The sequence below is a fragment of the Eptatretus burgeri genome, chromosome 1 (genome assembly GCF_056783735.1).
Source record: "Eptatretus burgeri isolate ZD-2024b chromosome 1, Ebu_testis_v1, whole genome shotgun sequence".
Taxonomy (NCBI): domain Eukaryota; kingdom Metazoa; phylum Chordata; class Myxini; order Myxiniformes; family Myxinidae; genus Eptatretus; species Eptatretus burgeri.
Genome location: NC_140961.1, coordinates 156,496,494 through 156,516,960, shown reverse-complemented (window position 1 = coordinate 156,516,960; position 20,467 = coordinate 156,496,494). Strand labels below are relative to the sequence as shown.

Genomic DNA, 20,467 nt, shown 5'->3' with positions numbered 1-20,467 from the left:
CTTGCATCATGCAGACAATTTTTACCCTCGCTGAAGGAGAGATTATTGCATTTGGGTCCGTTTGTTTGTTACTTGCAATGTCAAAGATTTTTCAAGTATATTGGTCAGTCGATTTTGATATTCTATCTGTTTGTCTGTCTGTCTGTTTGTCAATCGCCTGAAAGGTCACAGGTCACATAATTTTCGAAAATATCTTAAAAGTTCACATAACTAAAATCTTGTCGATGGATATAGTGGATCTGTGGACGCCACCCGAGAGCCACCCTTTGATATCGATGTGTGGTGTCCAAACCTTTACTCATCCAAGAGACCCTCAAGGCAGTAGCTGATACCCTTACGTCAAGAGACCTAATCCTGGTGGTGAGGTGGTAAGGACCCACAAGGTGGCAAAGGTGGTGAAGTGCTGGGTGTAATTGTAGTGGAGTTGTGGATGGCCATTGGCTCTGGATAAGCTCATCTGCCCTTTTCAGCTCCCGTTTTTAATACTGCCGGGTGTCCACTCACCCTCCTCATGAGATGGGTCGAGTGGGAAAGCCAGTTTAGTCTCTGACCAATTCGACCATGAGGCAGGTAGTACTGGGTCAAATGTTACCAGTATCAGGTCAACCACGACCTGACCTGACTGTAAAACTGCAATATCTGAACTACCTTGACTGCGTAGCCAGGGATATTCAGCATAACATAGCGGACTTGCAGCCACTGATGATGAACAAAGACTCATGGTGCGACATTGTGAACTCGATCATGGATGCGTCTGTTGAGTAGTAGTAGTACAGGTCACAATTCGAAACCGATTGTCATGAAACTTTACCAAGGTGTAGAGGTAGCCTCAACTGAGAAGCCTTTTGATTTTTAAGTCAAAGTTCATCTTGAGATCAAATTTCTAAAATCATCACTTTTTCTGCGATTGAGTTTAAATTTGAACAAAATTTTCATATTGCATCACTGGATTGGGAAACCAACTATATATGAGGTGAAAAGGTCAACTCAAGGTCAAACTTCTAAAATCATCAATTTTTATCTGAGAAATCGTCAATATTCATCCGATTGATTTGAAAATTAAACAGCAATTTCATCGTGCATCACAGAATTTGGAAACCAACTATTTCTGAGGTCAAAAGGTCAAACCTCTAAAATCATAAATTTCAATCTGAAATATAATCAATTTTCATCCAATTGACCTGAGCTTTGATTGAGATTATCAATTGCAATCTTAATGAAATGGACAATTTGATGTATCCATGGCAACCTTTGGGGAGGCGGGTAGATTGTGCATGTACGTGCTCTGCACAATGTATTTTTCTTGTTTGTTTGTCAATTGCTTTCAGGTCACAATTTTAAAGCAATCATCATGAAACATCACCAAGTTGTAGAGGTAGTCCTAATCTTCTTTTGTACCTTCAAAAATTTTTTTCTCTAAAATGGCTGAACACATTGGGGCAAAACTTTACATGTATGGCCGATTGATTTTGAAGTCAAAGGTCATCTTGAGGTCAAATTTCTGAAAGTCATTTTTCATCCGATTGACTTGAAATTTGTCGAGGATTTGCTTAGTGCATTCCTGAATTGGAAAACCAACTATTTTTGAGATCAAAAGGATAGAGGTCAACTTTGGAAAATACTTCTTACAAATAAAATGGTGTTTATTGACAATGACTTATGAAGAGGGTAGATAAGACAATCAATAAATAAGGGCACAGATCTAGTGGTTTACAGACACAGATAGGGATGATCGGATAATCAAACTTGTGCACAGAGTTAAATGACCAAAGCCGAATCCAACTATGGTGCGAAAATTAAACACTGGGACTTGTATAACAATGGGGAATGAGTGAGGGCTTGAGCAAGGCATGAGCGACCTGTCAAATGGCGGTCTGAAAAATATAAAAAACGTTTTTTTTTTGTCATTGCTCAATTCTGCCAATGTGGAATCTCAAAGACTGCTTGGCCTTCCAAGATGTTTTTGCAACATTATAACATACCTGCACTGAAGTTATTTGATTGGTGTGCTTGATATACATTTTCGGTTTGTGATCTAACTAACAAAAAACACTTACGCGATCATAAATTGAATAATTTTCTTCCGATTTTATGATGTTGAATTTTATGGACAGGTTGTAGATGGAGATACATTTTCGTAATTTACACTCTATCCATAAATGTTGAAGGTGAAGGTCATATGAAAAAATATGGCCATCACTGGAATGATCTGCCAAGGGTAAGTCGCAAGCAATCGCAAATATCTAGTTACCCTCACCACTGAAGGTGGATGGAGGTTATGTTTTCACGCCTGTTTATCTGGCTGAGAGCAGGATAGCTAAAAAAAAAAATGGACGGAATCGGCCGAAACTTGGTGTACAAGTTGGGTGTGTCATGACGTCAATTTGATTTGCTTTTGCTGAAAATGAGAGCCAGATACTACAATTTTCTATGTGATTCTTCACGATTGTGAGATTGGGCCAAAAATGCTATATGGAATGATGTCTCAAAAAGTTCGGGATGGATTCTGTTGATACTTGATGGATGAGTTGGGTAGGTGACAAGAACAAGCTGTTTGATTTTGGTTAAAGTATGGATGCAGATCCTGCCGATCAGTAGGCTACAACATACTGTTTATCCTTGGCAGAGGTATCATTTAATGAGTGTCATTGTCGTTTGCAATGTGACCATGCACTTTTATTTGCCTCTTCTCCTTTTACCTTTTTTTCTTGCCCTCTCTTGTTTAATTCCTACATGAGCTGAGATAGTGAGATCTCTGTATGAAGAAACATTTGATTTGTTCTTCTGGATCACACTATATATTGTTACGTGCAAGTGGGTGGGGATCCACAACTAGACAAGTGCAACAGTCTGTGCATTTTGATTAGGTTAGAATGTCAGGTATCAGGGACCTGTCAGAGTAAGTCATTTTGAAAAATGTGATGCTGAGGAGGTAGCATATGCAAATTATGGACATGATAGTCAGGATAACATTGTATGCATAAACACCTCTTGTTTGTGGGTAGGGCCAGGTGAGGACTTCCTATCCCAAAAAGGCATACAGGGAAAATGCTGCACAAGCCAAAAAGAGTCACAATCTCTCTGGTCAGTGTGTGTGCCAGCTATGGCTGCAGAGTGTGGGTGGGGCCCAGGAGAGGCAATTGCGTTTTATTTTTATTGGGCGAAGAGGCAATAGACATCCCCCCTGGGTGGGATGACCCAGATTAGGACTCCTCTCAGAAGGAAGGGGAAGCTCGAGGAAGGAGCACTTTGAGCGCGGACCGGGGGCAGACCAGAAGAACGTTTGTAGAGGATGCACTGACACAAAGTGTACATAGGGCACAAAAGAGCTTTCAGTGTGCAGAAGAAGCAGTGGACGAAGGACTGAGGCATGAGTGCTGGGTTTGACAAACCCGTACATTGGTAGAATGGGTCCTTTTGAAAAGAACATCATACTCAGTTTCCTCTCACTCTTTGTCTCGAGCTGACTTAGTCGCTGGCTAACTTTATCCATGGCTGTTGTTGTCTCGCTCCGACTTCCACAATGGGCTGCACCATCACTCTCCACTCCACACATCGCAAACGGAAGTCCTTGCCTGCAATTCTCTTGTTTTTCAAAATACAATCTGTGGTGCCTTCTGTGGGTTAGGTTTTATTTATTTATATTCATCATTTTACATAAGTTTGCACGCCCCCATTTTTTTGTTTGTGTCAATCTGTTTAGGTTGGACTGTTTCAAACTGTTCGTCCCATCCACGTTATTTCCAAATACTCTTCATTGGTAAACCCTGAAAAAGAAAAGAAAACATCATCCATCCATCTCCCTCCTGCATGTGTACCATCAATTTTGGTTAATTTGGGAGACTTTGGGGAAGGAAAAGAGTACATTAATTTCTCTGAACGCTGCAGTAAGAGACCATTTCCGAAATATGTGGAGACATTCGTAAGAACTCCAGTGCAGAAGCAAACATGTTGGTAATCACCTCCAACTCGATAATATATTATTAGACAGAAAGTGCAGATTTTGGTGTTTCACCTTGTTCCTTTCTGTGGCGATAATACTTTCCCCTTTGTCGGATACTCTGCAAACAAAAGCACATGCTCAATCTTACATGTTGTAAGGGTCTAGTTTGTAGCAACAATTGATTCCTTAAGGCCCGGTCACACCTTGACGTTTTAGCCAGCGATGGCAACGTATTAAAATGTATGTAAAACGCTGGCTGACGTTGAACTTTTGATGTTTTTTTTTTAAGATTCGGACGTATTCATAACGAGTTGGTCGTATGCATAACATATTAGTAATGGACACAGAACGTTTCGTTGTGTTATAGATAACTTATACCAACGAATGCTGAACCTGTTGTTGGCCTACACAACCTATTCCCAACGATAGTCTAACTTCGGCATAGCGCGTTGCACGCATCGCCGATGATGTCGTGACGTAGCCTATTAAAAGGCTGACGCACAACGATTCGAATCATAACTGCCGTAGAAATGGAAGTGACAACATCGCGGTCACGCCTTGGCGATCTTGCCAGCATATGCCGACCTAAGAAAAATGTGTCTAAAACGTTGGGGGCACGTCAAATACGGTATGAGTAAGTTTGGTATACGTGAGTAGAATGCTAAAGTATGCTATCATACGTCGTAGTAAGTAGAGTACGTCAATAAATTTTAAACATGTTCAAAATTTTACGACGTACTCGGCGTATGAAACACGTTCCGCATGCGATGGGGATAAGTTTTACACACGATATGTGGACGCTTACACACGTCCACAAAGGCTACTTATAAGCTACTCATAAGTCGAAACACGTCGCGGTAATGTCTTTTTTACGCGAAACTTATTTCTAACTTATGTTTGACGTGCTTTGAACCAATTCTTTACGTAGTCCCAACACACATCGACGTATGTAGACGTATTCCAATGACGTCTTCCGGTCGACAAAAAAAATGAATGTGTTTCTAGCTTACAACTGCCATATAAAGACGTGTTCCCAGCGGTTTTGGGAATTGGTATATAAAAATGGTGTTCATAAAAGGGGAACCCAACAGTGTTTTCGAGTCCTTTTTGAGTCAATGTCCATGTCAGCAGTAACAGTATCAGTATCAGTATTAGTATTAGTATTAGTATTAGTATTAGTATTAGTATTGGTAGTAGTTTGTTCATGTTGGCAGTAGTAGGTGAGTGTGAGGGGGAGGGTGTGGGTTATGATGGATCCTCCTTGCGTCCACGTGTCCACGGGTAGGTTCATAGGCTGCCACTCAACGATTTAAATGGCTGCATCTCCACTATTGAAAGTAGACGCTTGCACTCAACAATTGGATTTTTTTTACACTCAACGACTTTTAAACGGTACCACTCAGCCATTTTCATTGTTTACAATGAACGATTTAAATTGCTGTCACTCGCCTTTGTTTTTTGACGCTGGGGTTTGGAAATTTCAATCGTTTCTATTGAACGTGTTAAATCGCTCAAACCCCACTATTGAAAGTAGACGCTTGCGCTCAACAATTGGATTTTTTTACACTCAACGACTTTTAAACGGTACCACTCAACTATTTTCATTGTTTACAATGAACGATTTAAATTGCTGTCACTCGCCTTTGTTTTTTGACGCTGGGGTTTGGAAATTTGAAGCGTTTCTTCTGAATGTGTTAAAACGCTCAAACTCGACTATTTTAAATAGACGCTGCCGATGGACAATTGGAATCATAGCCAAGCTAGACATCGAAGTGTGAACATCCTCGTCATGCCGAAGAAAAGTTTGAAGAATGCTGCAAATAAGTGTCCTGGCCGTGGCCGTGGACGCTGACGCAAGGACGATCCATTATACCGACGTCTTTCAGCCTATGAGTAACTTAAAAGTAACGTCTGTCGATGTGTGGCAACGATCGCGTAACGTGCCAACAACACGTTAATCATAGGTTAGAAATAAGTTTCGGGTATGCTAAACATTACCTCGGCGTGTCTCAACTTATGATTAACTTACAAGTAGCTTGTGTTGACGTCTGTCAACGATCCCAGACCGTGCATACAACTTGTGGCCAGCGTAGCGGAACGTGTGAGTCATACGCCGGTATACGTCGTGAAATTTCAAGCATGAAAAAATTTGAGGACAACCGAAAAGTACAACGTTTAAAGCCAGCGTACAACGACGTATGGCAGTGTTTTTCAGCGTGCTCTCAATGTTATCAAAACTTACCCATAACGTATTCAATGTGTGCCAGCGTTTTAGAAAATAAATTCAAAAATCGGCATACGTTGGCTAAAACGTCAAGGTGTGACCGGGCCTTTAATAATGTTCATCTCATCTCAATATGTACCACATTCAGTATGAGAGCCCCATCATATTGTCGCGAATCCGGGGTTTGAGGCTTGCCACGAGGGAAAGCACTTGGGTCCCTCCTGAATACTCGGTCCTGAGGCCACCAGGTTGAGATAACTCTGCATACCAGCAGGTTGTGAAAAGCAACGACGAACGCTGATTGGCATGGCCAATCCAGGTAGGGTTACACTACTTTGCGTGATACCTTATCTGTGGAAGGCTGGCTAATTGGGGTCACGTTCCCTCAGCGAAAACTTGGATTACTGCCGAGAGTTACAGTGAGTGTGCGCTGGCTAACAAAGCAAATTGCTGGGGTAGAACTTCCCGTCTAACCTTGTGCTCTGCAGAGGACCAAAAAGGAAATGATAAACGAGCCAGATTGGAAATAACAACAAATAATTATCTATTTATTACAAACACACAAACAAGTAATCATTTAAAAGAAAGTATTTATCAGCAAGAAAGCAAAAAGGCACATCTGAGCATATTTAACCATAACACGTATTCTTTTTCAATCTTACTTACACAAAAGACTTGGCCATCATTCACTCAGGGGCAAATAATAAAGCAAGAAGGACTTTAAATTTAAAACAAAGTAATGTATGGAGAAAAGGAAAGCAGTCTTTCCTTCTCTCCCTCACCTTACACAAATATACAGGAGAATGTGGAGGAAAATGAGGGCGAAGATTGGCAGTGGCGATGTGACATGATGGGGACATGCTGCCACGTCCCTGAGGTTCCTCGACTCAATTGGCGAGTCCTCACTGGCATCCCAGATATGTGAGCTGGATGTGCGACTTGCCGTCCATTGTCTCCTTAATTCTTCCTCCACAGGACCCCATCAATGAGGTGCTGCCATTCACCCTCCTCATCCATCATGGCTGACAGGCTCGAGAGGGCAGGATGATGCTCGTGGAAGGAGTGTTCTTTTTACACAGAAGCTCAACACCAACTGCTCATGAAACCTTCCTGACTTTACACTCACATGTTTATGTTCCTTCCCTCACGAGCCTTCTCTTCTGCTTTCTGCTTTTATCAGACTTTAGGCTTTTCTGAGCCATCTACTCAGGAGGGCTTTTTGTCTCTTCTCGCAACAACCTGTCCTGTGTGATGCTGCCTTTCTGTCTCTTCTTCACTCCAGCTCTCTTCTCTTTTCGCACAATCGTTCTCCCCCTCCCATTGTTCCGCAGCCAATGGGGATGGGTGCACGACGTCTCTTGTTGAAATTTTCATGCCAATCTGAGGAAACTTTCAATGAAGCCACTGCCCTGGCCTCAATGCACTCAAAGCCATGACTAGAACCACCAGCCCTCTTCCTGCATGCACAAAAACCCACTCACACTGAACCACACCTACAAGAAGAGCCAAACCTCGCAGACCATGACGAGCTCCAAGAGTCAAGAACATGCATGTGAGATACAACATGAACTTGCTTGTAACAGCACCCGATAGGATATTAAGCGATGCAAGTATTTATTATCAGCTTGCATTGCGTTTGTTGGCTATGAAAGGTTTGTTGGTGGTGATGGCGGGAACATGGAACGGAACTCCGTCTGACTGAGAAACGACTGAACGGCCACGGGATGGAAAGGAAGACCGATTAATGAGGTGAAGGAGGGACTGTTGAAAGGATGTTCGATGGAGGGGAGATTTTTGGTGGACTGTTGAAACGAGCCGATAGGTCAAGGAGGGAATATTGAAAGTTGCAGAGGGATTGAACAGAACGATGGTGTGAAGGAAGAAAGATTGAAAGTAACAGAGGGGAGAGGGGGAAGACATTACATGCGACATACAACCGAGCCTATGCATGACCCTGGAAAGCCCTTTGACAAGGGACCAGGTACTATCCACACAAATAATAATGAAATAACTGATCCTTGGTTCACCTACATGTCCATGTATGCTCTTCCCTCAGTGGTAAGCTTTCCAACCCATAACAATAAAAACAGTACTTTATTTCAAATAGGCGAGAACTTTGGGCCTGTAAAATGGATACATATTTAACACGGCACCCAAGTATATTTTCATGTCCTCGTACTCGTAATCGAGGCAGCATGTTAAATATAGCGGATACACTGCAAGTTTATTGGATGTGAGATGCAGCAATGACGAACATGTATGCTTATGCATTGCAGTATGCATAAGCTATTCAAGTTTATTGTGAAACGAGAATGATCTAAGTGGCTGGTGTTCGCAGCAGAAAAGGGTTCAGCTGTTGGAAGGCGAACTGTAAAGGTGAGGTCCACCCAATCACACCTGTTGGGGGAGTGTTTTATCGAACCTTCTTCGTATAAATTTGACTTTGTTTCTCCACCATGGACCTCTTTCGAGCATGTTGGAATGCTCTGGTATTCTTGAGATCTTCTGAGGGTTGAAACTTATCGCCTGTGGGTCTTAGTATTGTGGAAGCTGATCAATCGATGAATTGACAGATTTGAAATCATACAAATGGGCGTTTAGAGAGTGTGTTGGTGGTCTTGTGGTCATTGATGAAGTCATGCTCATTGATGTCGTCCACCAGACGGCGGTCTCCTTGGGTTAACCTGAGGCGGTCCCTTCGGGTGGGTGCCTGGAATGTCCTATCCCTAAGAGAGGATGATCACCTGTCTCTTTTATCATCTGAGCTCAAGCGTTTGGACATCGGGATTGCAGCTCTCGCTGAGGTTCGGAGACCGGATTGCGGCGAGATAATGGTGGGTGGTTACACCTACTATTGGTCTGGTCGCTCTGATGGTTACCATACCCAAGGAGTTGCTGTAGCTGTGTCCAATAAGCTGACCCCAATGATAATTGAGGTAACACCGGTCAACGAGCATATTATGAGATTAAGGATTCGTCACTCCTTAGGTGTCATTTCCCTGGTCTCTGTTTATGCTCCGACTGAGGCGAGTGATCTCACCGTGAAGGATGCATTCTACGCCACACTCGAGTCTGTGGTTGATCAGTGCCCCAGACGAGATACACTTCTAGTCTTGGAGGATTTCAATGCATCGACTGGAACTGATAGGGATGGTTATGAGGTGTGTGTTGGTCCCCATGGGTCAGGAACTATGAACCAGAATGGCACTAAGTTCCTTGACTTTGCAAGAAGTCATGGACTTAGAGTGGCTGGTTCATGGTTTCAGCGCCCAGAAGCTCATCGCTGGACTTGGTATTCCAACGCTGGTGGTGTGGCAAAGGAGATTGACCATGTCCTCATTGACATGATCATTGACATGTTGGAGGATGATCCAGAACTGCAGGGTCTACCGGAGTGCTCAGTTCTTCAATACTGACCACAGGCTTGTTGTAGCAACTCTAAAGCTGCACCTTAAATCCTGGAGAATGGTACCATCCAAGCCTAGGCTGGATGTTGCCAAGCTCAGGGATGAGAGAGTAGCTGAGGAGTTTGCGAACAGGCTGAGTGGACACTTGGGGGGTCTGGGTGCTTTGGGGGGTCCTGAAGAGTTGTGGAGCGCTTTCAAGACCACTGTCCTTGATGTTGCCGGTGGATGTCTTGGAACTCACCGCAGGGCAAAGAAGAATTTTGTCTCTCGAGGGACACTGGATACCATTGACCAGAGTCGCAGGGCCAGGCTAAATGGCAGAGCTGAGCTGTTCAGGGAGCTGAGGCGTAAAACTGTACGTGCACTGAGGGTGGACAAGGAGGCCCATGTGCGAGGAATCTGTGAGGGGGTAGAGCATCACCTGTGGACAGGTGATTCTCGTCCCACTTACAGGGGAATTCGCGCATTACGTTCATCCAAGCCCATCCCTCGGAGCACTGCAGTTCGAGCAGAGAGTGGTAGGCTCTTGACAGAGGAGTCTGAAGTGAAGGCCCACTGGGCCGGTTACTTTGAGCGGTTGTACCAGGCTGATCCCCCAGCTGTCGAGTTGGACGTCAAGCGTGTTACAATCCCTGTTGCTGACCCTCAAATCAACTGTGGTCCACCTTCGCTTGTGGAAACACGGGCTGCGGTGAACCAGTTGAAACGGGGCAAAGCTCCAGGGATCTGTGGCATCCATGCTGAACTTCTCAAGGCTGGTGGAAATGCTGCACTCGTGTCGTTGCATGCAGTTTTGTGCTCTGCCTGGAACACAGGCATCATCCCAACTGACTGGAAGAGGGGCCTTGTTGTCCCTCTCTGGAAAGGGAAGGGTGATCGCCAAGACTGCAACAACTACCGAGGGGTGACGCTGCTCTCAGTGCCGGGCATGGTCTTTGCTCGGATAATTCTTGATAGGTTCGCCACCATCTGCTTGAGCACCAGCGTCCAGAGCAGTCAGGCTTTACACCAAAGAGGTCAACGATTGACCGTATCCTTACACTTCGTGTCCTCACCGAATGCAGACGAGAGTTTCGGCAGGGGCTGCTTGCAGCCTATGTTGATCTCTATAAAGCGTTCGATTCAGTGAATCGGGATGTCCTCTGGAGGATTCTTGGTCTTCGTGGGGTGCCACCAAAACTGATCGATCTGATGTCTGAACTCTACTCTGGTACTGAGAGTGCTGTGAAGTGTGGTGGTACCACCTCTGACTTATTTCCAGTTGTTACTGGAGTTCTTCAGGGATGTGTACTTGCCCCCACACTTTTCAGCACTTGTATGGACTGGATTTTAGGGAGAATGTCGGAGAGATCAAGTTGCGGTGCATCGTTTGGGAATGTCAAGATCTCGGACCTTGATTTTGCAGACGATGCAGTCATCTTTGCGGAGACTTTAGACATCCTTTTGGGGGCCCTCGAGGTGCTGAATGAGGAGACGGAGCCGCTGGGATTACGGGTTTCTTGGGTCAAAACTAAGATCCAGGCTTTTGGTGACATCTTGGATGCTGCTGTCCTGTCTGTGTCTGTTTGTGGTGAGGATGTTGAGGTCGTGGAGAGATTCACTTACCTTGGCAGTGATATTCATGTCTCTGCTGGCTGCGAGTCAGAGGTCAATAGACGTCTGGGTCTGGCCTGGGGAGTCATGGATTCACTGGATCATGGGGTGTGGCGCTGCCGGTACTTGTGCGGGAGGAGGAAAGTCCGAGTCTTCAGGTCCTTGGTACTTCCAGTCTTGTTCTATGGGTGCGAGACTTGGACTCTGACCAAGGATCTGAGACGGAGACTTAATTCCTTTGGTACCAGGTCTCTTTGGAGAATCCTTGGCTATCGCTGGTCGGATTTTGTATCCAACGAGCGGTTGCTGAGAGAGACTCGGATGAGATTTGTTACCTGCATAGTCCGTGAGCGTCAGTTGCGGCTGTATGGACATGTGGCTCATTTTCCTGACGCTGATCCTGCTTACCAGATTCTCTCAGCGAGGGAGTCTCATGAGTGGAGGAGGCCAGTGGGCCGACCACGTGCCTCATGGTTGCAGCAGGTTGACCATCATCTCAAGGAGATGGGGATGGGCCTGGCATCTGCCTGGGGGATGGCCAGACGGAGGCCCCTGGAGTACCAGCGGAAAGTGGACGCAGCGACGCGCTGTTCTGGCACATGCTCCCATACCTGACCTGACCTGCTCATTGAAATGGTTGAGGTCAGTGAAGGTGCTGATGGTGTTGAGGGTTATCCTAAAGTCGTTTGTTCGTGGTGATGGCAGTTGTTGAGGTTGGCGGCAAAGAGAGAGTCAGTTGAGTTCAACTGGTGGAAGACGAACTGGGTGGCTTGTATGAAGATCCATCCCATCCAAGTGAGGTGTTGGCTGATGTTTTCATAGTGAGACTTGCACGGCTTGTTTGCTCCAGAGAAGCCATAATCTCATGTATGTATACATCAACTCTGCTCCGGTTCAGTGTGGGATTCCACAAGATTCCACTAGATTTGGTTCCCAAGCCGATTCAGACTCTTTTGCCAATGTCGTATTTTACCCCTTTCACACTTTGTATGTCCGAGTTTGTCCAAGAGCCTTGTCCTCCATCCAAAGGGTGAGAAGCAATACATTTAGTTTGGCAATTCCTTCAGCCTTGGATTTCATTTGGAGTTCATTAGTTTGTGTATTTTTCTTTTTCGTTCGCTTATTTATGCATTGTGTTTTACCCCAAAGTTTGTATATAAACTGTTTTTATTTTGTGAGTTAATTAACTTGGCTGTGATTGTGTGCAAAAGGTTTATAAATACACAACTACTCAGTTACCCAAGCCAATCTTGCCACATTCCATCCCTGCTGATCTCTGTTCCGTCAAAGAGCAATATGTTGGACAAAGATTTTGTCACATATTGGAAACGTATTGAAGTAATTAAAAAATACAACAGACTGTCCTTTGAATAAAAATGCAACCTTCATTAGTACGACTCTTAAATTATTGTGATGGTCACAGGTCTTAAAGACAGTCGTGCCACCAGGCAGGTAAGGGACGAGGGGACTCCACGTCTCTCCATATAATGTGGGCATGATCGGTGTTTCAAAACCACATGACCGCAACAGATTAGCCTGACAAGATTGAACAAGTGACATCCATCAAACAATTCATCTTTCTGGTGACTTTTCATGCGTGGACCTCACTGCCTTTAAATGGGTGAATACTCAATCATCTCTGCACTCTGAAGCTTGTTTATTTATGAGCACACAAAGGTTCTCATGAACCAACGGGATTTGTGTTAAAAAATGTTCGCCACATGTTGGGGGCTTTGCACAGCGGTCTGTGCAAGCTGCTTCTCACGCTGTGCTTGCCACACTCTGTGAGCCAACCAGGTCGAAAGATATCCACACTATAACTATGAGAGACCACCTGAGAGCTTTGCTGGATCGCAATTGCACGGGACCACAGGAGAGATGTGCTTTTTAGCACCAGCGACTGAACCAGCCCAAATCAGAACGTGAACAGAACAAGCACAACCCTCTCCAGGAACAATTCTCTAGAAGAGAACCCCAAAGCCACAAACACCACTTGTCTTGTCTGGTATCCTGTCATTCGCCCAGCAACTGTGATGGGCGAAGTGTGGTTTAGGATATGGGGGTGGGGGGGGGGGTGCACCGATTAGCTGATCACTGAAATGAAAACATCGTAAATTCGTAAATAGACAGAAACATCATGGAAGATTCAAGAATGTGGGTGGGAGTGGATAAACATTTAAACAAAGGGGGGGGGACCTCATAAACAGACATTTGGGTGGGAAAGACAAAAGCTGATTAAACACTTTACCGATCAAAGGAAATTAGAATGCACTTACACTGACATGCACTAATAAATAACTATTACAAATTATCCATTTTACTCCCTTGACAAGTTCCTCAGCATTATATTTGTACTGCTTTGTGTGGAGTCTCCTAATTTTGGTAGAATGATTGACTCCAATTTTGTCAGAACCCATAAAGACTCACAGTGAAAACGAAGAACTTGTGATCTTGAGGAAAATACCATGGGCCTCGAGTTATAACAGCTTGACAAGTTTTAATAAATAAAAAAACAACATTCTCACTTTGGAGAATAAGGTCGGCATCAGCGTACTTAGTCAGCGTGTTGTTCAGCCATTTCAGATCATTCATGCTGAAAGGGATGAAGATGAGACCTGTTCCAGGAGGAATTTTTGTGGCACTCTGAGGATACATAAAGCGATGTGTGGTGAAGGTCCCCACGTCGTTCTCATAGCCTTCTACAGGACCACGGTTTATTCTGTGTGAAACAAAAACAGAAATGCAAAGCCCAATTGCATCCACTTTGCACTGAACTAAACGATGAAAACTACAAATAAAATACATTTTTAAGCATTTTATTAATTTTGTGTTCGATATATTCTCATCAAAAAGTTTTGTTGAAGATTTGGTGTTAAAAGCTCCATTTGTGAAAATGTTACTGCCTAGATATACACACTGAAGGTCAATATATTTATATATGTATATATATATATATATATATATATATATATATATATATATATATATATATATATATATATATATATATATATATATATATATATATTTTGCACATATTTTCAAGACTTTGTATGTTTTTTGTGTGTTTGTGCAATTGTACCTTATTCTTTCACGGCTGAAACATAGTACCTGGTGCCCCCAAATATTAGGTCTAAGTAGTTCAGAATATGGGTAAAGTTTCATGCTTCTGCACATTGGCCCTTTTAGGCCTTTTGAAGCCACAAAAAGCTGCTATAAAGTGTATATTGGAACATGGCCTAAGAATGCAGTGCTGCCGCCAACCCGTGGTCCATTGTTAACCAGGATGAGGCCAAGAACTCCATAGCGTTTCAATATTCAACACATTATTAAAATCCCACGTTGTTATAAGTATAATCTAAATAAGTTCAAACAGCTGGGTACTTCTTTCTCATCAGTGATGGCTATCAGAGCTAGTCATGCTATATACCAGCAGCTTGCTTCCTGTCCTGATATTAGGAACCTACCTGAAAACGTAATCATGGCAGTCAATAGCTTTTCCAAGACCTGATCCCTTGAGGTTCTGAGAATTTCCGACTATGGCACAACTTGTACATTCGCGCTTCTTCTCTTTGAACAACAGTTGTGGGTTTGGCAGAACATTGTCCATTTTCTCTAGGAAAGCAAGGAATGCTTCATAGCTAATGTCATTCTGCTGCACCCTCTGGGCATGTAGGGAGGAGGAGAAGGGAATGGGAGGAGGCAGGGTTAAACCAAAATGTCCATTATTTGCACAATTCATCGTCTTTCATTGTATACAACTCAATCTCGACCCATCTTTAATACTCTACAGTTACCAATGCTTTGTTGTATTGGGCTCAAAATTGGATGTAACAAGTCACTATTCATCATAAAATAATAAAACATCATGCAAAAACTTATTGAATACACTTTCTGATCCATAACTCCCTTAAATCAAGTTTTTATTTTCTACCAGAACCATAAACATTTGTTTCAATGACCTGTGTTCTTGCATATCCTCATTAGCCATTTAATAACCAATTTCATGTCCCAAGACAAATCCATAGCTTTTGAAAAAGAAATCAATAATCAAACAAATTACGCTTTAAAGATTCATGAGAATCTTTATAAATGATATATTTTTGAGTGAATCATCCCTCCAAGTTTCTTGGTATAAAAGGTTTTATGATATCAAAATTATAGGCAGATCCTGTCATTTTTTTTCAAGGACCATAGGTGTTGTTCCACGCAAAAAACGTCGAAGGACATTCTATTTTGGTAAACTTTATTTCGATACCATAACCCCAATACAGAAACACCACCACATTGTATCATGATTACTGTGAAGCCAGTGAAGTGATATTTAATTAAGAGATATGCAGCTTTCACACTCATTTGACGTGAGATTATTTGATCAATTTCAGAATGGCACGAGTTGATGAAACCAGTCCAGCTGTTGAGGATGTTTGGAGCACTTGATTGTTCATGTATGGATGAGACTTGTGAATGTATTCAGCTGCAGAGGAACCCATGTATGGTTTGGAACAACAAAATGCTTATCTTGTGGAGCTTTTCTTGTTTGTCTTGGGCAGTTTTATTTTAATAGAATAGCAGGGGGGTTAATTATATAAAGATCCTCACCACCAAGAGGTAATTAATTAGGTGAGAGCTACATAAAGACCTGAGCCACTTTGCTTCTTTCAATCCTCGCAACCTTTTTGCTTCCTCCACTGCCTGCCCCCTTCATTTCCTTACACCCTCCATGCGTCCCGGTCCCTCGCTCCTTCTCTTCCTGCTTCCCACACCCTCCCTCCTTTTTAACGTCCACGAATGAATACTAGCAGACATGACACCCGGCTTCACGTCCATTCAAGGGACGGAAGGCGCATTTATGATTCACCAGGACTGTAAAACAGTAAAACCTGTATAACAACAAACAATGAACAATATTATAAAGTAATAAACAATATTGTTTATTATAAAACAATAAACCTGTAAAACAGGATGACAGTATATATTGGAGGGTCAGGATTCAAACCCAGGCAAGATAGCTGAGAGGCAAGTGTGTGTACTCCATTAGAAGATTTGAAGAGGGAAAGTTTTTCTTTGCAATCGAAGGGAACAGGAAAAAAAGTAATTTAGAAAGAACAAAGGAGGAATAAAAGTGTTGCATTAAAATGGAGATGAGATGGAAGTGAATGGGTTATTCTTTTCTCAACTCTTCATTTATTTCAACATGAGTACTGAAATTGAAACATTCAAGTGAATGTAACCCTTCATTGTTTTCTATTTTAATTAAATTTCTCATCTTCAATGGTTTCCCTTTTCCCCCAGTTCTTTCATATTAGTGGGGCACATAACAGCAATTTTTGAGAGGAATCGTGCAAATGATGATACAAGCATCAAATTTGGCAAATTTGTTCTCCAGGGGATTCTAATCAAATCTGCCTAATTGGCCATTTGAAAATCCATGATGGCGGCCATTTTTCAAGATGGCCGCCAAGTTAGACTCCCGAAGTTGACTTTTTGCTTAGAAGTATTTGTAGTTGTCCGATTTGCATGATCTCGGTGTGAATCCCTATGTTTTCAAGCCTGCTGGAGTGGATTTTCCTGTTTCTAAAGCCCCCTGACACACACTTTTTCTGATTTTGCACCACTTTAATGATTGTCATATGAAGCTAAGGGTTTTCTGCAACCGGGTCCTGGCTCGTAAATGTTCAAAGTTATGCATACCATGTGAATGTTCCTCCAGCTGCTACTGTCCACATATGCAGCTGCAGAGTGCTGTGCAGGGGAGCCCTGACTGAAAGCACTTGCATCTCCAGTTGCAACCTTTCTTACAGTAACACTTGGTCAGTTCCTGACAGCTGGCTGCAATAAGGGGTAGTGTTGTCCACATATCTGCCACGTCTCTCCTTTCTGTGTCCATCCCCATTCAGTGGGACTGCTCGTGTCTGGATTGGAGATGGTTGCCTGGCCCCAGATGATCCCAGCCTGATAGGCCGCACGTTTTGCATGTTCTCTGAGGGCTGCCTGCATTGGTGGAATTGAGTTGTAAGGCGTCTGCTTGCAGGCAAAGAGATCCAGTCTTGCTCCATCCACACCAGTGGCTGCGCTTGATCTGTCATACATGAGGACAACGAATCTCTCCAGCCTCTGCAGGTCAAGATCACGAATCAATGTTGGATGCTGGCTGAGATTGGCGAATGTTTCAGAAACATCATCAAAGACATTCCAAGTCTGCCACGCAGTTTTCTTCCCTTTACCGTGGAAGGCAGACTCGACGTCACATCCAGTAAATGCATGGAAGTATGGGATCACTCAAGTTTTCTCAGGCCATATTTCAGAAACTACCTCATGGACTGGAATCCATTACGCCTTGGTTCCTTGGCCAAAGGCAATCCACATGTTCTCAAGACCTAGTTCCTGTAAGGATGGCAGTACAGATATTGCTATGACTAGCACGTCCGTGTCATTAGCCTTAATGATAATGGACTTGCTACCATCCATCGATGCATCCCTGGCGTGTACAAATATTCGAGTGTCAGCTTTTTCATGACAACATGGAGACACAGCATCCAGTGACTTCCTTGTGTTGCTAATGGCATCTTCTCCTTTTGTGACAATGACTGTGCTTGTCGTCTGTGCTTCACACATCTTTTCCACAAGGAAGTGAAACAGCTCAGTCTTGTTGTTGTCATCACGAAGAAAGCTTCTCCAGTTACTTGGATTCTTACTGGTTCCTGTCACTCTTCTTCTGATTCCTTGCCCCCTTTTCGACCTTGCTTCAGACTTCAGAACTGACTTCTTGTACACATCAAACACTACATCCACCCTCTCGTACCTGGCAGCATAGGATTCTACCTTTGGGATGATGTCTTCTTTGGCATAGTCATCAAATATCATTGAAGTGCGTGGAGGTAGAGCATTGATAAGTGCTGAACCATCAATGATGACTGCATCTCCCCTTGGTTCTCTGTGTGGGATGTTCACTTGTGCTTCAAGAATTTCAGCCATCTGTGACTTCTGACATGTATGAAGCTTGCCGCTGTCACTGAGAGAGGCAGAGTGTGACTGATTCTCATGCTTGAAGAATTATTGCAAGTCACACTGCCTGTTCTGGCATGAGATGAACAGTCGTGAGAACAGCTTACAGTCGTCTTTCAGGACTTTCTCCTTAGAATTTACCCCAGCTTGCTCTTGTTTGAAAAAATAAACAATGTTTTTCTTGATTGGATGATAGAAAGGATATCCACCTTCATTCTGTAGCCCCTCATTGAATGAATGTAACAGCTCTTTGTCCCGCTGGTGATGTGTAGCTACCATTTCAACTAGCGTTTGGTCTGCAATGTTCTTCATGTCTAGAAATAGTAGGTCGGCTGATTCTTCTGGGAATGGGTTGCCCATCTCCTGCATTACTGCAGAGAGTGCTTTCATCTTTTCAAAGAAAGATTTATTGGAACTCAGTGTCAACTCATGGTGTCTGCTGTTGTTGATTGCATCTTTAATTCCAGACATGGCCTCGTATCCAGCTACTAGATGAATCACATCGCATCCAGCGACCATCCACCTACGAAGTGCTGCCGGGTGGGGTCACACTATAAGTGCCGGGTCTTCTGTCAACCCAATTGCTCCTCCGTCACCTTTGATGACTGCATTATTTTGCTCGTGGGCTTGGTCGATTGTCCGGGCAGAGAATTCTCTTCTCGACTTGTGTATAACGAAGTTCCCTTTGTGAAACTCCCTGGCCACATCTGGATGTTGTTGCTCAAGCGACATCATATCTCAGAGGTGAACTGGGATCCATCGGGCATAGTTGACATTGTTATTCGCAAAGAAGTAAGGCGCCAGTAATGAAAATGCTTCACGGTACAGGTTGACACTTAAATCCACACTTAGATCATGCAAATCGGACAACTACAAATACTTCTAAGCAAAAAGTCAACTCTGGGAGGCTAACTTGGCAGCCATCTTGAAAAATGGCCGCCATCTTGGATTTTCAAATGGCTAATCGGGCAGATTTTATCGGAAAGCCCTGCAGAACAGAAATGCCAAATTTGATGCTTGTATCATAATTTGCACGATTTTTCTACTATCTACTACACGATATGCTCTATGAATATTTTCTTTGTTTCTCCCTTTTCCACACTCTTCTGATTCCTCCAGGAAGTTGTTTGGACGCAACAAACCTTCATTACAACATATGGTTTTGTGACAATGTGAAGTCGAAAGCAAGCCTACATCACAGACTTATGAGTGACATTTAATTGAAAACAATTTTGCCAGGAACTTCTTGATATGTATCATGACAATTTACCTATTCTTCTGAGATATAACCAACTGCCAACTAAAATATGATTACAACACCTGAAAAAAAAGTAGGCCTACACACAAGGGACTAAAACTGAAACAGCACAGAAACGACCACAAAGTCGGTTTACAAAGTCAGTTTGTAAGACTAACTATATTATTTCAATTTCTTTCCTTTGGGTATCTATCTGCATGGAATCGATGCAGGTTGAAACCTTTATGCCTGGTTTTGGCAAAATCGTTAGGGTGGTGGGCATGGGATCATATGACCTTGAGTTCAACCCCCCTCCCCACCCCCACGAGTTCAGGCACACTCCATTTGTATGTGTTGTATTGCCCACACCCTCCATTTATATGGGTTATATTGCATGCACACACCATTTGTAGGAGTTATGATGTGGACCATTCTATTTATATGGGTTATAATGCATGCACACACCATTTATATGAGTTATAATGCAGCACACTCCATTTGCATGGGTTAGAATGCACGCACACTCCATTTATACGAGTTATAATGCAAAAACACTCCATTTATTCAGGTTATAATGCAAACACACACCATTTATACGAGTTATAATGCAAGAACACTCCATTTATACGAGTTAGAAGGGGAGAAGACTATATTTATAAGGGAGAAAATGTGCCAACACTCAATTTATATGAGTTATAATGCATGCGCACTCCATTTGTTTGGGTTAGAATGCATGCACACTCCATTTATACGAGTTATAATGCACAAACACTCCATTTATTTGGGTTAGAATGCAGGCACACTCCATTTATATGAGTTAAAAGGGGGGAACACTCCATTTATAAGAGATATATTGTGCCAACACTCAATTTATATGAGTTATAATGCATACACACTCCATTTATTTGGGTTAAAATGCACGCACATTCCATTTATACCAGTTATAATGCACAAACACTCAATTTATTCAGGTTATAATGCACACACACCATTTTTATACGATTTAGAATGCAAGCACATTCCATTAATACGAGATATAATGCACGTACACTCCA

At 43.0% G+C, this 20,467-nt stretch overlaps 1 protein-coding gene across 2 annotated transcripts in view; it reads right to left on the bottom strand.

Moving 5' to 3' along the window:
• LOC147035825 (CMP-N-acetylneuraminate-beta-galactosamide-alpha-2,3-sialyltransferase 2-like) overlaps window positions 1-20,467 on the bottom strand; it is a 36,718-nt gene that overhangs the window by 2,477 nt on the left and 13,774 nt on the right. For both annotated transcript variants that reach the window (XM_085847611.1, XM_085847602.1), the window contains exons 2-4: window positions 14,635-14,831; window positions 13,722-13,886; window positions 4,016-4,061 (exon numbers count right to left, since the gene is read on the bottom strand). In XM_085847611.1, the coding sequence (XP_085703737.1) occupies window positions 4,016-4,061; window positions 13,722-13,886; window positions 14,635-14,831 (408 nt within the window). The remainder of the gene's footprint in view (window positions 1-4,015; window positions 4,062-13,721; window positions 13,887-14,634; window positions 14,832-20,467) is intronic.